At 45.6% G+C, this 12,498-nt stretch overlaps 1 protein-coding gene and 1 non-coding gene across 2 annotated transcripts in view; one reads left to right on the top strand and one right to left on the bottom strand.

Moving 5' to 3' along the window:
* Window positions 1-12,498, top strand: part of LOC144125626 (uncharacterized) — a 210,576-nt gene that overhangs the window by 18,408 nt on the left and 179,670 nt on the right. Inside the window, exons 3-6 of the mRNA XM_077659194.1 lie at window positions 337-357; window positions 1,943-2,053; window positions 2,757-2,801; window positions 7,794-8,026. Coding sequence (XP_077515320.1) covers window positions 337-357; window positions 1,943-2,053; window positions 2,757-2,801; window positions 7,794-8,026 — 410 coding nt within the window. The remainder of the gene's footprint in view (window positions 1-336; window positions 358-1,942; window positions 2,054-2,756; window positions 2,802-7,793; window positions 8,027-12,498) is intronic.
* On the bottom strand, window positions 11,601-11,672 carry TRNAP-UGG (transfer RNA proline (anticodon UGG)). The gene has a single exon. It is a non-coding gene; the product is annotated as a tRNA-Pro (tRNA).

The raw sequence follows: 12,498 nt of genomic DNA, 5'->3' as shown, positions 1-12,498 counted from the left end.
TGCCGTTCTATGCCTAAGCGTTCTACAAAAGAACACGATCAAGCCTCTCGCCTCAGTCACCAAGAACCCGTGCAACAATCAGGGGCAGATATAAGCCGCCCGTATTCAAGAGCCAGCAGACCGAGAACAGCGTGGCGAAGCCGCCCGCTAGCGAGTGGCATCTATTTTTTTATATATAAGCACAACAATTTCAGCGCATCGGCATAACACAAGATCATTTCATTGCAGTGGCATCTTTCTAGCTATAATATTGAGTCAAAGCCTGATGAAAATCAATCTTAGACGCTAGTGGAACACGCTGTTTCAACGGAATGTCGCTATATCTATTTTTTTCAGCTGACGCCTATCTAACTTCGGGTAAGATTTTTCGTCTTCAGTGCCTGTCATGGCTTGCTACTGTGCGGAACACGTACGATAAGCAAGTTATAATCTCAGCCTTGTGTTTATACTCCTTGGGTTTTTTATATTTTCTCTTTTTATAACATTCTTCTGATACTGAAGTTTTTGACGTCTGTAGTGTAGAGTTGTCTGGCACAGTAAAACTGCATATGAGTCGAATTCTCCAAAGCAATCCATTCCTTATTAGAAGCACGTGGCTTAAGCCTGGAACCTAATGCCTGTCAAGAAAATATTAGAATGCCTTTTATGCCCGGCTTCGATCCGTGTACTGAATGGACCAACTGGCTTTCATTTCAGACATGAGTGTCATGACGCTGGGTAAGAAATAATCTACGTGGCCCAATGGAAATAGAGGGTGATGAGCAACGTTGTCTGTTCTGGAATTTCACAAAACCTCGTTCCCATATTCTCCGTTCCAAAGAAAGGCGCGACTTAGAAATTTTTAGGCGGAACATTGTGTGGTAATTTTTGACTATGGTAACGCAGTCACTAATGAAATGATGTATTGCTGTTAAAGCTTTTGTCACCCTGTCATATCGTTGCAAAAAGCAAACTACTTATGGCGGCAAGTAGCATTTACCTGCTTCGAGCAAACAGTTAAACCATGCAGTTAAGATGCAAATTGGCAGCAGCTGCCAATTTGCACCATAACAATGCCGCAAATGCCTGCTGATCGCTGATGAAAACTTCGTGAACATTGTTGATATGAATAAGCTAAGATGGAAAAGTGCCTGTATAATCTTCTATAATACGTGCACATAGACATGAAGCGAATGCGCTGTCCGCTTTGAAATTCCAGACCTTTCAGCTAAAGGAAATATTTGCTGCCCGCGGGAAAGAAATGTTTAATTTACTCGCCGCGTTAAAAACAGAACGCCGGGAACAGAGATTATTAGAGACGCTCTAGTGCTGTTTGCAGATCCGTTAAGTAGCAGGGAGGTTCTTGCATGGTCTGCCTAGTGCGTGCTTAAGCTGTTTTTACCGAGATGTCATTTCTTGTTAACTCCCTCTAGGCAAGTCTGTGGGTTGAAATTTTTGTTCTTCGAAAGTTGTCGGCAGTTTTGTTAGGGTATAAATGTTATGCATAGGGTGCCCTTCCATATGTAGGGAGATTTGATAGATGATATAGATCGGCATGAAGTCGCATTAGAGAACCGCTTGCTATAAAACTTTTGCACTTTCATCACTTTTGCGTTTTCATCATGTGTCAGATAAGGGGATCGTCATTTAGGAGAGTGGTGAAAGTGAAACCCATGCTAAAGGTAATTCTTAATTGCTGCTTTTTTCGTTTTCTTAAAATCAGATGAAAACTTAGCTTCATTCCTTAAAGTAAGCGAAGGAGGCACCTTTGTTGTTCTTAAAATTCCCGCAGATTAAACCACAATCCATCTTTCTGGCGTTATGAATTCCGCTTCATATAGTCTAGGAAAAAAGCGCGTCAACTTACTGCTGTCCAATAGCAGAAATGCATTAACGATTTTCTTTGTCTCCGTTTGCATTCCTCGTGCATATTTTCAAACAAATGTTGCGCTTTACATTCTAGAGGCAAGCCCAGTAATCTGCGTCTACAACGACAGTTTAGAAACGCGCATCACGTTTCCAGAGGATGGGCTGTGTGATTTCGTCATCTACGCGTCCATCTACTACAGCCACGGTAGGCACTGCCTTTCCTCTTAGTGCTTTCTGTTTTTATCTTTCATGTGAGTATACCTGCGTAGTAAATGCTTTTGCTTGCATCTCCAAGTGCCTGAGGCAATTTTTTTCAGCGAGTTGTGAACTCACCAGGACGTGGTAGGACTTCAGGTTAGCTCTGGCGCTTATGCACCAAGTTGTTGGGAAGCATTAACGTCCATCTGCGCATTTAGGCGAAAAGCAAATGCGGAAATAAGTGTGATCTTCTTCTTGATATTTTTTTTAGCAACCCTATCTAAAATATAGACATTTTTGCGTTTTGCATACAAAGGATTTAACGCCAGTTCGCTTTTGGAGGATAAATATCAGCTTTCAAGACAGTCTTATTAACTTCCTGTTAATATAAGATTAAACCTGATGGAAGCCAGATTAGTCAGCCTGAGCTCAAGACTTGTATAATTGTGCACGTTCAGAAAAAAGACACGGGCTTCTTGTGACACCAGTATACTTTCTACAAGGGAGGCCCACCCTCAGATTGTCTGCCTCTGATAATGGTAGCTCGGCACACTGCCAGAGGCATAAACTGATGTGGTTTTTATTGTCTTGACCAAACAGGAATGTTTCTGCTTTTATTGTTAGTTATGGAACGCATATTTTCATAAGAGTTCTTGTCTTTTTCGCCGCTGCTAACCACTAGTTCTCAATTTTTCATGCTCCTTCCGAAGAAGAAAACGTGGCAAGGGGTCGTTCAGAACGAGAACACATAAACGGTGAGCACATTCTGGCTTTCTTCCTTTTGCGGGATACATTTAATCCATTCTTTGGATAAACATTGTAAAGCAGATGTATATACGTGCTCCAACTGGATCCTTTTCAAGCGTTCTCCATGTAGCAAAAAAAAATTGCTGATTGTTTAGCTCTCGTTAACCCAGGTCGAAAGCGGAAAGCTGCATGTCTATTGCTACGTTTGTGGTCGGGCGACTGGCGGTTTCCAGTCCTTCGCTTACGGCGCGGTTCGGATCGCCACAGAGATATGTGAGACAGGCGTCCTTTCTTTTCCTTAAAACCAATTTTCATTTCATTTTTCTTCCCTTGCGGCGCGGTTCGGGTGCCGGTCTCCACGGCAGGTGTCGCATCGATAACGCCTAGCGTTCTGATTAACGCATCAAAGTGCACCGGCGTTTTATGCAGAACCCGATTTCATGACCTGCGCATGCAATGCCGGCAGACGCTTTCCCGCTTGACCGGAGGGCAAGGTCAAAGGTCAAGGTAAATGTCGAGATAGTTGGTGTAACAGCCGCTGGTGTCGCTGCTGTAGCTGACGTCATGTGTCGAAACTGACTACCACCAGTTATGCTCATGGTTTGACCTCTACCTACATTCAAAGTGAAACTTGCGGCCACCGTGACCTCTAGCTACATTCAAGGTCGAACTTGAGGGCCCGCTGACGGCTGGAAAAGCTGGCGTAGTGAAGCTTTTCGCTTCAAAAAGGAAGGCGATGAAGAAAAGGATTCCAAGAAGCCTAAACATGAAGTAAGCTGCTAGAGGATTAAGTGCTGAGAGGCTGGACATGGCGCGCTCGACACTGCCACGTAGCATCATTGGTTGAGAGAAACGCCTACACCGAGAAGCGGCTGGGGCGGAACTTGACTTTCTTCATCAAAGCGACCAGTGTGGCGCACGAGCATCGTGCAGAGCATCCGCCGAGGGGAGTCTTGTTACGGACTCGGAAATATCTTTTTTTTGTGAGTGTGTGGTGGAGCAGCGCAAAACACCGAGACAAGAGGCAAGCGCTGACTCATTTTTATTTCGAAGCAAAAAAGCTTTTTACAACTTCTTCACACACCCAGAACACATACGTCACAACTATATCGTTCAAGTGCTCTAAAATGATAACATAAGATCTGTAATCAGAGACATTTGTAATTAAATTTCTAACATATCTAATATCTTGCAATATCTTGCAAGATAGCCCTGCGTGTATGTCATATTTGCGCGCACACTCCTGAAATAACGCATGCTAAGGAGATCAGAAAGCGTTGCGAAACTGCAGACCTGGGAACTATGAGCAGGTATAGTGCGGCGTAATAAAACGGTTATCTCATTTACAGGGCAAGTAAAAACATTTGAATTTTTCGGGGACATGTAAAGCGAATCTTCATTTTCATTACTACTGAAATTCCAAGTGAACTTCGGCGAACACGTTGAAAAATTTCAATGCGAGCAAGGTGTTTATTTTTCAAGCAAGATATAAATGCGTGAGTTCCCTGATATTATCGGCCATGTGGTCGTCTATTCAGTGATATAAATATTGCACCCAGTCGATGCAGTATCGGCAGATTTTATACGCTGCGATTCAAGGAGTTGCAGGGAAGTCCAAACACCTTCCGGTGCCACGTGTAACAGGATTGCTCTTTCGTTATGATGCTTGGCGTCTGTTGCTAAAGCGCCGGGAGCAACAACAATGCTCAATCCGGTCATGAAGCCCCATTATAGCCTGTCTCGTAAACAGTTCCATGTCGACGTCAGTGCGAGAGGTTTTGATTTTGGTGAAATTTTGTTCAAGGAGTGGTGCTGGGAAACCTGTTACTAATGTGCCTTCAAAGAAACCATTATTAAAGCGACAGCATTTAGGGCCGTGTTCAGCTGAGAAACCGCCGTAGTTGTCGTTGGCGTGTCGAGAAAATTGGAATTACGGTCGTTACGTCGCGCGGGCAGTGTAAACACCGATCAACAGTGATGACGTCACTGCACAATTCATCATTGGGCTACAGGGTCGTGACCTCATTTAACCATGATTTTGTAGTACAATCACAAGGCCCCCTGCGCATGGGCGCGCAACGAGAGCAGCCAAGCCGCCATCTTAGTTGCAATCATTGGCAGCGCTGTCGGCACGACCGACCACTGACTATTTTTGGCGCTTTGAACCGCATTAGGAACGCTCGTAGCGCCTTTCCATCGCACAGTAAATATATATGGTGTTCGGTTAAGGTGGATTCACTCGATGGACGTGATCGCGGAATGATCGGTCACGTGATGACTGATGCGCGGACCGCGGCGAGCGCCTACACGACGGGAGGCAGACGACAGTGTGGACTAACTCTCGTTCCTTGAGCCCTGCCCGAACGGAGAGGTTTGCAGATCCGGTGTTGTCCACATTAACCGCCAATATGGACGCCGGGCGGTAGCGATAGTAGCGGCAGCATGGAGGAAGGAAAGAGCCATGGCGGTTATAGTCAACTAGATTACATTCTATTGGCACAGGCGGCTTTACGAAGGCTACCCGTTTTGCTCGTTGGTGCCCCGAGGTGGCTGTGCTGGAACTTTTTCTTCTGGTGTGCGCGGCGGCCTACGATTTCTGCGGCATTTCCGCACGCAATAATCGTAGATATCGAAATAATCAGTGCTGCTGTCTAAACACTTCCACGTGCGATTATTCATTATTTTCACACTTCTGTTACTGAATATGCTGTAAAATCTGTTCAAGTCCGAACATCGCGCTCTACACTTGTTCAACACCGTATCCCCGCTGGCTGGACCTAAAAAAAAAGTACGTCCGCCTTTACACTCCAGTGATGAGTGGACACCTAAATACACTGTAATGAGAAAGTACAAGCTGTCCATAGACATAAGCGAGCAATGCATGGCACAATTTGCGAGACCTGCGCCCGCGTCCTTTAACAATGTCGTTACAAAAACCAGTGAATATTCTTGATGGGCGGTTTGTCAAAGCGCTTAATCACACGCATATTCATTTCAGCTAGGTCGAACTGCAGATATAAGCGTTCCAACGCGTTGCACTCCAAAGAGAGTGATTGAAAACTGGAGGCGACACTTAAGCTTCGCCTTAAGAGTATGACGCGATATCGTTAGTTAGTTAATGCCCGTATATGCGGAATTGCTCCTTCTATGGGGAACCTGCGCTGCCAAGGTGGCACTGCAATTGTTCCATTCGGTGACTCAAAACTGCTTTTGTCAGCCGCTTGGGCCGCTGCTAACGCGAGAACACATTCTGCGCGATTAGATACCCGCGTTTGGCTCACAGCTTTCATTGCCTAGATTCTCTCGGCGGAGCCCAGATAGCTGACGCACGGCACGTGCGCCTTCGACAAAGCGCGGAGGCTCACGCCATAAGCGCCTGAAGGTGGCGCGGAAAAGTACCAAGAGTACTACCCAAAACTGCTTGCTCTTCTCGCTAGGCAGTGTGTTATGGCGCTGCAATCGGCACCGCAAACTTCAGCGCAAGTTCCCCGTATTTTCTACATTCATAGATTCCTGACTGTGCTCATAGCCCTGCTGGCGCAGTGGTGCAGCGCTTGAGCGATGTGCCGATGCCTAGCGATGGCAGGTGCTGCCACCGGAGGGGCGTCCCAGGTTGCTCTTCGCGAGTAACCTAGCTCTCACGACCAATCATTAATTGAACGGCCACCCGTCATGGTGGGTGGTTTGCTCACAATCCAGTGAGCAGGCTGTGAGGACGCCACGAGGTCACGTGACATCAGTGGCCCACCTAGGGTGCTTCTCTGGCATTTTTTGCGCACGGTCAACGGCGTCGACGACGACACCGGATTTTCTGCCACGCGGGATCCTTAGCCCTGTTGCGGTAAAAAGGACGCGCAAACGTTTAAACTAGGCTTCATGCATTTTTCTATGTATTGAAATGTATGCCTGTTGATTCAGACAGACTGCCTTCCCAAATATGGGGCTAAAATGCCTATACTTAACTGAAGCCCAGTTAAGTTTAGGCATTTACGTGCGAAAGCAGAGCTATAGCGTTACTCCCTACCCGGCAGACTGACGGCTGTTTAAGTGAATCCTCTAGTCCTAGCTGTAGGAGCCTCCTCCGCCTCTTCACCCTTCAGAAGCACCATTCACGTCCATACTACGCCCATACCCGAGCTATAGGGGCTGCCCGACCACCCAATGCCGACCTCCATCGAACGCCCCACCCTCGCCTGCTCCACGAAACATACACCCACGCCGCAGCGGAGTGGGAAAGCAACTTCCAAGTGGAATTGCTTCCCTCCAGGACCACCACCGGGGAGGGCAGACGCTATATCTAGGGGGATGCCTACCTTCACCCTCAACGTTAATTCTTTTGTGTGTGTGTAAGGCATCTGCTGAGAGGAAAAGCATTCGTTAGCGTAAAAGCATCAAACTGATCGCCGAGCGTAAATGCAACTGCTTTCGCAGAATTGCCGCATAATAATAATAATAATATTAATAATAATAATAATAATAATAATAATAATAATAATAATAATTGGTTTTTGGGGAAAGGAAAGGGCGCAGTATCTGTCTCATATATCGTTGGACACCTGAACCGCGCCGTAAGGGAGGGGGAAAGGATGGAGTGAAAGAAGAAAGGGAGAAAGTGGTGCCGTAGTGGAGGGCTCCGGAATAATTTCGACCACCTGGGGATCTTTAACGTGCACTGACATCGCGCAGCACACGGGCGCCTTAGCGTTTTTCCTCCATAAAAACGCAGCCGCCGCGGTCGGGTTGGAACCCGGTAACTCCGGATCAGTAGTCGAGCGCCCTAACCATTGTGCCAACGCGGCGGGTCAGAATTGCCGCATCAGATCTCCGATCGTCCCATCATTTTTTCACTTGCAGTTCAGTATCAGTGCAGCGCTTTACACATTCCTTTCCTCAAAGCCACTAATTAGTTTTCTTTCAAAAGCTATGCTAAATTTGCCTGTGTTTGGATTATTTTGTCATCGTCGTCATCCGGTGCCGCTCTCTGTGCGGGCTGTTTCTAGGAACTCTGGAAGACTTCTCGAGAGCTTCGAAGTTGTACCAGAAAACTTTATTCCTAGCCGGGTTTCCTTCGGAATACGTGAATGAACCTCACATGATCGCATCTCGAGGATTCGGCAGAGCCATTGGAGAGTTCCACCGCAGCACCAAGAACAGGGGCCATGGTGTGTTTTACTTGGTTGGAACGTTTATGGAGCTCCAAACGGCGGTGCCTAAACTGCGCCTCTTCTTTCTGGTGGGTATTCTCGCGTTTTCTGCATAACCTTCTTCTGCATAGTAAAAGGAAGGGCTCCAAGAACGTTTAACTCGGGAATGCTTTCCTTAAGGCGCGCGCGCCTGCGCGCGCGCACGTGGAACAGTAAACACACTGGCAAATTTGTTCTAAGTATATATAGAAGAGCACCTATGCAGGAACACACTGATCGATGCGTTTCTCTGCAAAGTTTATGTGGGAAACAAAATATTTTTTTTAATTCGTTAACTTAGATTTTATGAGACGCCGAGCCCAAGATGACAACTCAGTGCGCACCATGCGCGTTGCAGTTCAGTAAGAAACGGTTATTCCAGACGGTCCCGAGTGTCAGTTTGATATATAAACTGCTATTGAAGTACTACCGAAGAGCTGTTATGCAGCGCAACCTTGCTTTTTTTGTGTAAAATTCGGAAAAGCTGCATCAATCTCAATTTCGCCACTCAACACTTTAAACTTTCGAAGATACTGTACTGGCACTCGTCCTTCTTTTATACCCGCATAACCTCAAATCTACGCGTGAAAGCAGATGCGGCACAAAAGTGCGAGTGGTTATGAATTCCTCGCTCTTAAGCACGAAAGTGGCCAGTGGAGACTTGAGGTGTGTCAAGAAAAATTGCTTTTGCATCAAGAGCTTTAAGTGCGGAGGCCTTACACGCAGTGTCACAGTACCTGGATGCGGTGAGTTGAACACGCTAATTGCTTGGCATGGTAGTCTCGCCGCCCGGCTATCCTAGAATTTCATGTTAGTATTTAGTCACGCTGGTTATTTTGAACGCTTGTTCGCCATGGAATATTGCCATTAAAGCAAAAATCTACTTTGGTACCATGTAGACGTGTGGTAATGGCCAGTTTGCGCAGGTAAACCATTTCTGTTCAGATGCGCTGCATGCATTCACTACGTATAGTTATAAGAGTTTCTTTGCGAATGAAGTTCTTTTATGTTTTTGTTTAGTTTTTTTTCATGCTTTGATGTCTAACGTCTGCGTATGTACAGCAGTCTACGGCAGAAAAACTCCAACCATGAGTCGAGTTTTACTTTTCTTGTTTATTCAATAGTGCCAGCCGCCTTGTCGTAGCCAAGGAATAAGTGGGGTGCATCGTTGTACGCGTGGTCGTCCACTCTGTCAGAATGTCGCTCCTTGCTTCCGGCACTCCGCGGGCGCCTCTGCCGGGCGCCGTAGAAACTATTGCGCTAAAGTAGTGAGAGCCGTAGGCGGTGCTTCACGCATCGTCTACTGCAGTGCGCTCTGTACTGCGGTGAAGTGGGCTTCAGTTTTGCACTGCGTCCGCCTAACGCCGGTTGGAGAAACGCTTCTGAGTATACAGAAGACTGCTCAGAAGCGCGCTGTTTTATAGCGGTAAACATGCCGGCGTCCACTACTTAATAATGCGAAAGCATTACTTGGTTATGTCGGCGAAAAGGTGTCCGCAAATTGTGAAAGCAATATTCATTACATTTCGACATCTCAGCGCTACTGCGCCCTTTCCTTTCGTCAAGAAGGTTTCCTTTCCTCAAAGAAAAAATGAGTTTATTAGTAAAGTTAAGAAAAATACCGGGAAGAGAGGCGCGGCGGGAACAACACCGCCTCCGCCGACCTCTCCACCCCCCCCCCCCCCCCCCGTCCCCTCTTCCTTTCTCCTCACCTCTTTCATTTCATGTCTCCATTCTGCCTGCTATTCTCTATTTCCGCTGCCCCAGCTCAGGTGCTTCAGTATCGATGGCAGATGCAGGGGTTAGCAAAAATATCTTCCTTCCTTTTTATAATTATTTTAATAAGCCACTTACTACGAAACACCGACGCTGATTTGAGCAACAGATATCGCAAGTGCAGATGGAATCCTAGCGATGTTCTCACTGGTTGGCCTTGGTGTGGTACGTAGCATTATTTTCGAATACATTTACCAATATTTTGAGCAACTGTTCCTCGTAATGCGCTCTGAGTGGTGTGATAGCTTTTTCTTTGCATATAGCTTACATGTCTTAGTGAAGTTGGAGGCAAGCTTGCGACAGGGGTTCGGACCAATGAAATATGCACCTTCAATTGCATGCTTTCTGAGACTTGCTACAAGGGTTTGGGCCGATGACATATGCACCTTCAGTTGCATGCTTTAAGGCGCGGTTGAGGTGTCCATCAAGATGTCGAGGTCTGAGAGCTACTGCGTCCTTTCCTTTCCTCAAAACATGTTTTCGTATTCCTCCACGTAAGCACACTCAAGTGCCCTCAGAATTTTTATCCTTGCATGTCTGAATCCGCCAAACCGCAGAGCATATGAAACTTTTCTCCTGCTGCTCTTTGCATATCTGAGATTCATTTCGCACAGATGACTCTGCAAGCGCAACGACGGGAGTTGTTTCGAGCAACTTAAGTTGTGTTACTAGGAGCAAAAGTCTCGAAAACTAGCTTCGCATCGAGGGCAGCCTCTAAATACACGTACAGAGGGCAAAACACATGTATAGAACTGTGTGTCACGTAGCTCCCAAAGCCGCTGCGACCAGGAAGGCAAACTATGACGATAAAATCCTATGAGTTTAACTGCACATGCCTATGTCGAGACAATTTTTAACCAAATATTATTGCTGGATATCGCGTGTTCAGACAGAAACACGCCCAGGACGTGTTCTAGACAAGAGGTTTGTCCTCTGTACATGTCGTCTTACCGATGTAAAGCGATCATCCTCCGAGTGCCAAAGCTTTCAGGTTCAGTAATAGTTAAAAATTTAACTATTCATTATTAGTTAACCAGCCTGCCTGCTATTTACCACGTCTGAGCTGTGTTCTGATGTACTACACCACTGACAATGCAATACCGAAAAAACTGGTGCAGGTTCGTCACAATTCTGCCGAACCTTAATGGAGAGCGAAAGCTGGTTTTCTGAAATTGTTTCTGTAGTTCTTTGCAAATTGCTGTCTGCAGTTCTATACTTTTATTTATGTTGTTTTCGTTTGATTTTATTTTTCATTTTTGTTTTTTATTTTGGTATTTTAAAAATTTTATTTTGCTCCTTTCATTTATTTTATATTTGTTTTCATTTCGTTTTATTATTTTTCGCTTTGCATACCGGCATGGCCTTGAAGAAAGGGAGCAGTAGAGCTTTCGCTCTAAAAAGAACTCTTCAAACACTCAATGTCTAATTTTTAAAAAAAAATTTGCAATGTCTTAGGTAACAACCTGCATAAAAGAAACTTCTGAAAAATATTGCTGCTGCACTGAAAGGAATGCTTGACTTACCAAACGGATCTTCTCAGGAAGGCATCCTCATGAAGTTTTAAGTTGTTTATTTTACCACAAATTACAAAGAAATTCGGCTACGTTAGGCTTATTAACCCTGGAGGGCATGTCGGTGTGCTAGTTGGTGCGTGAAGCTACAAGCGGTAAACAGTGCAAAAAAAAGTCATTGTGTTTTGCGCGGTTTTCCGTTTGTAGCTCCTTAACCCTCCTTTTTAAACAAGAGTGGCATTTCGTCTTTTCCGTGCGGGAATTTTCCGGAAGCCAGTGCAAGCGCGCTGAGCGATTTTTTCTTTTATTACGGTGATGAAATGTAAAAAAAAAAAAAGGGCCCGTCCGGGATTTGAACCCGGGACCTCTCGCACCCAAAGCGAGAATCATACCCCTAGACCAACGGGCCAGTTGTGGTCTGGAAAACGCGCCCCGACTTACATAGGCTCTCGCTTAAGCGATTCCAGTTTTTCGCTTACGTCGTTTGTATTCATGGCGCGCTTCGAGTGCCTCGGGGAGTATCTGTCCGTAGCATCGGAAAAAGGTCCTGTCTGTTTTAATGTTCAAGGCATTTAGATAACATAAATATCCTCTATAGGCAAGGGAGAAAAAACGCGCTTTTAAACTACCGACACAGGTATAGTACGGATGAGTACGTTTCGTGTATATTTTATAATGTTTTCATCAAAGCGGTGGTGAATTGCGGCAGAATTTTTCACATTTCTTGGTTGACATAGAAACTCAATCCGGAATGCATGCAACACCTTAAGGAAGTGCATCGATAAGTTTTGCCTGTATGCGTTAAAGATTCGAATTCTCATCGATCTGTGCAGGAGGCCAGATGGTCGCGAAAACTGGACTGCAACGTGACACACATAATGGCAGCTTAGGTGCCTATAGCACCTCTACCTCTGGGTATAGCAATGTGCCCCACCTCAACTGGGGATATAAAACAAACCATCTTGGTACTGCTCAGCGCTGAGGCAAAAAAGACGTAGGCAAACAGAAAGTTGAAAGAATGGCACTTAAATTGATATTGCAAATTTCATGTTGTCATGTCCAGCCGATATCTTGAGGCAAGTGAGAAAGAAAATGTTAGTTTTGTGACGTCGAGTCATGCCCGGATTAACAGCCGGGAGTCTAGCGCTGAACAGCCATTCCAAGCATGAAAACTAGGTTTGCTAATATTCTATTTTTTCTCGTATTCTCAAGATCAACCAGTGTGGTCATTAAGC

This window comes from Amblyomma americanum, chromosome 3 (genome assembly GCF_052857255.1).
Source record: "Amblyomma americanum isolate KBUSLIRL-KWMA chromosome 3, ASM5285725v1, whole genome shotgun sequence".
NCBI classification, from domain to species: domain Eukaryota; kingdom Metazoa; phylum Arthropoda; class Arachnida; order Ixodida; family Ixodidae; genus Amblyomma; species Amblyomma americanum.
The sequence above is the reverse complement of the archived record's forward strand: the minus strand, read 5'-3'. Positions and strand labels throughout refer to the sequence as shown.